The 2,811-nt window shown below is 41.6% G+C and overlaps 1 protein-coding gene across 1 annotated transcript; it reads right to left on the bottom strand.

Moving 5' to 3' along the window:
• Window positions 1-826: 826 nt before the first annotated feature.
• LOC105119798 (uncharacterized) lies at window positions 827-2,716 on the bottom strand. The gene is made up of 3 exons (XM_011017984.1): window positions 2,154-2,716; window positions 1,887-1,948; window positions 827-1,788 (listed from the first exon to the last, which is right to left on the bottom strand). The coding sequence occupies exons 1-3, from the start codon at window positions 2,714-2,716 to the stop codon at window positions 827-829; spliced, it is 1,587 nt and encodes a 528-aa protein (XP_011016286.1).
• Between the last annotated feature and the right edge of the window lie 95 nt (window positions 2,717-2,811).

The following is a 2,811-nucleotide window of genomic DNA, read 5'->3' on the forward strand; positions in this document are numbered from 1 at the left end:
TGGGTAGCCAACTCTTGACTTGGTGACAATCCTTATCTTCTCTTGTCTGCCCAAAACGTCATTGATAACGTCAAAATTGGAGCTAATTGAAAACATGAAAGTTGTAGGCAATTGTCTCAGCTTTCTTGTGTAATACATTCAGCTCATTTGGACTTCTAGAACTCCAGATATGGCTAAAATATTAAACAGTGCTCGGGCAAGAATTAATCAAAGTAAAAGAACGTGAAACACATGTAGGCTTAAGCAATCCCATTCAGAGCATAAGGAATCATAGGCAATCTAAGGAAGAGAAATGGAACCAGGCAATGAGGAGAGCACACATCAGCAATGGAGGTTCTGCATGCCAAAGAAAAACAACCAGCCAAGAGAAAAATATGCCATGCATTTCCAAGCTTGACAACCTTTTGCTGCTTCAACTAGCAGGATGCAATATCTCCCGTTATACAAGATGAGACCATTACAGAATGGAGTCCTCCCCATTATCAAAGCAGCCCCTCTATCCAATATGCAAGAGGGAGTGATCCTTCTCATAGAAGCGGAAGATGATGAAGAACAGGACTTGAAACCTTTTAAAAAGAGAGTTAATACTTCTAGTTCTCTTCTCAAAAATCTTCCTGTTGCGCTCCTCCCATATGAGATAAACTACTATGCCCAGGGAGACTCTCCTCATACGAGCATCCATGTTTCTTTTCTTAGGATGTAACCAGCGAAGAGCACTTTGTAACGTGCTCATATTCCTATCAATCCGCAACCAAGACTTGATGTGAGCCCATAGATGATTTGTCCATCCACATAAGAAGAATAAATGTTGGTGAGATTCATTTGCCTAGCTACAGAAAGCACAAGTAGGATCAACATGAAGGAATTGAAGTCTATCACAAGTGCGGAGCTTGCCTAGGACAGCTAGCCAAAGGATGAAACTGTATTTGGCCAATGACCAGTGCTCCCAAACTACCCGATGCCAAGGAATAGTTGGTCCAGATGGCCGAAAAAATTGATATGCATGAGCTACGAAAGTCCCTTTACTGGATGACCAGCTACGCAGCAACTGAATACTCTCACCTGGATATTCACAATGTTGAACAAGGTTATCCCGTATAGAGATGATAGCTTTCCATAGAGGAGATGAGTGCTGGTGAGCTTGAGCATGCCAAATGGTGTCCCTGTTTAAGTAGAAGTGGTGCACCCACCGAATCCAGGTTGAATCTATTTTAAGATGAATATTCCAAAGTTGTTTAGTAAGAAAACTTCTGTTACAAGCTTTAAGATCAAAGAGACCAAGCCCTCCTTCAGTTTTACGCAGGCATAAAGTTTTCCAGGAAACCAAAGCAGAGTGATGTCGCCGGGCATCTCCGGTCCATAGAAAATTCCTGCAAGTGCTGATTATGCTATGAATAACTATTTCTGGCATGGGGAATATATTCAACCAGAAGTGAACTTTTCCATAAAGCACAGATCGGAGAAGTTCTAGACGACCAGCATACGTGAGGTTCTTTCCAATCCAGCCCTGAATTACTAGTTCCAAATCTTGTAATAAAGGGGAAAATTGGCTTGCTAATAGCCGATGGGGACTTAAGGGAACCCCAAGGTATGTGAAAGGAAAAAACCTTTCCCTAAATCCTGTTTCTGAGAGAAGGATTATTCTTTGTGCATTGCTAACTCCCCCAAAATAAATGGATGATTTTTGAGGATTGATCACCAGCCCGGAGATCTGTCCAAAAAGAGTGAGTTGATGAAGAAGACATCGGATTGAAGGAAGATCACCTCGAGATAGCAAGAGGATATCATCTGCAAAAGCCAAATGGGTAATATTTTGTGTTCCACATTTAGGATGGAACCGAAAGCCCTCCTGCTGGGAAATTAACTTCAACATCCTGGAAAAATACTCCATGTAGCATAGAAAAAGATAGGGAGAGAGAGGTTCGCCTTGTCTGACGCCACTTTGACCCTAGAAGAACCCATGAAGATCACCATTAACTGCAACAGAATATGAGGCAGTGGAAACACATTGCATGATAAGAGATAAAAATTGAACTGGGAACCCAAGATGATGGAGGAGGTTTTCCAGGAAATTCCACTAGATAGAATCAAAGGCCTTCCTAAAGTCAACTTTTAAAAGGCTACGAGGTGAAGAACGTTTCCTACCATACTACCTGAGAAGTTCCTGAACAAGATTAATGTTATCACTCATGAACCTCCCACCCAAGAAAGCGTTTTGATAGGGGCTGATGATATCCATTAGAGCATGAGCGAGCCTAGCAGCAAGGATCTTTGCAATCACCTTATATATCACATTACAGCAAGATATTGGCCTGAAATCAGATGGAGAAGTTACATTGCTTGATTTAGGAACCAAAGCAATAATGGAATGATTAATTTGCTTGAGGAGCTTTCCAGAATGGAAAAAATCTTGGACAGTTGAACAGAAATCCTCGCTAATAATATGCCATGCTTGCTTGAAGAAAAGTGAGGAATAGCCATCAGGACCTGGTGCTTTATCATCCCCTATGCTGAAGACCGCTTTCTGAATTTCCTCAGGGCTAACCGAAGCAAGTAGAAGAGCTTGGGAGTCAGAGGAGAGACATAGACCACTTTGAATCACTACACTATCAAGGGGAAGAACAGGAGTTGGAATACCAAGCTGTTGTTGGAAGTAATTTACAAAGACCGAGCCCACTTCCTCTAAGGAAGATGTAAGGTGGCCTTGAGAAGTCATAATGGCAGGAATAAAATTCTTCCGGTGATTATGATTCAGTAAAGCATGAAAAAACTTTGAGCCTGTATCACTTTCCTTAAGAAAGTTGCACTTAA

The sequence above is a fragment of the Populus euphratica genome, unplaced genomic scaffold (assembly GCF_000495115.2).
Source record: "Populus euphratica unplaced genomic scaffold, PopEup_1.0 scaffold3600.1, whole genome shotgun sequence".
In the NCBI taxonomy this organism is placed as follows: Eukaryota; Viridiplantae; Streptophyta; class Magnoliopsida; order Malpighiales; family Salicaceae; genus Populus; species Populus euphratica.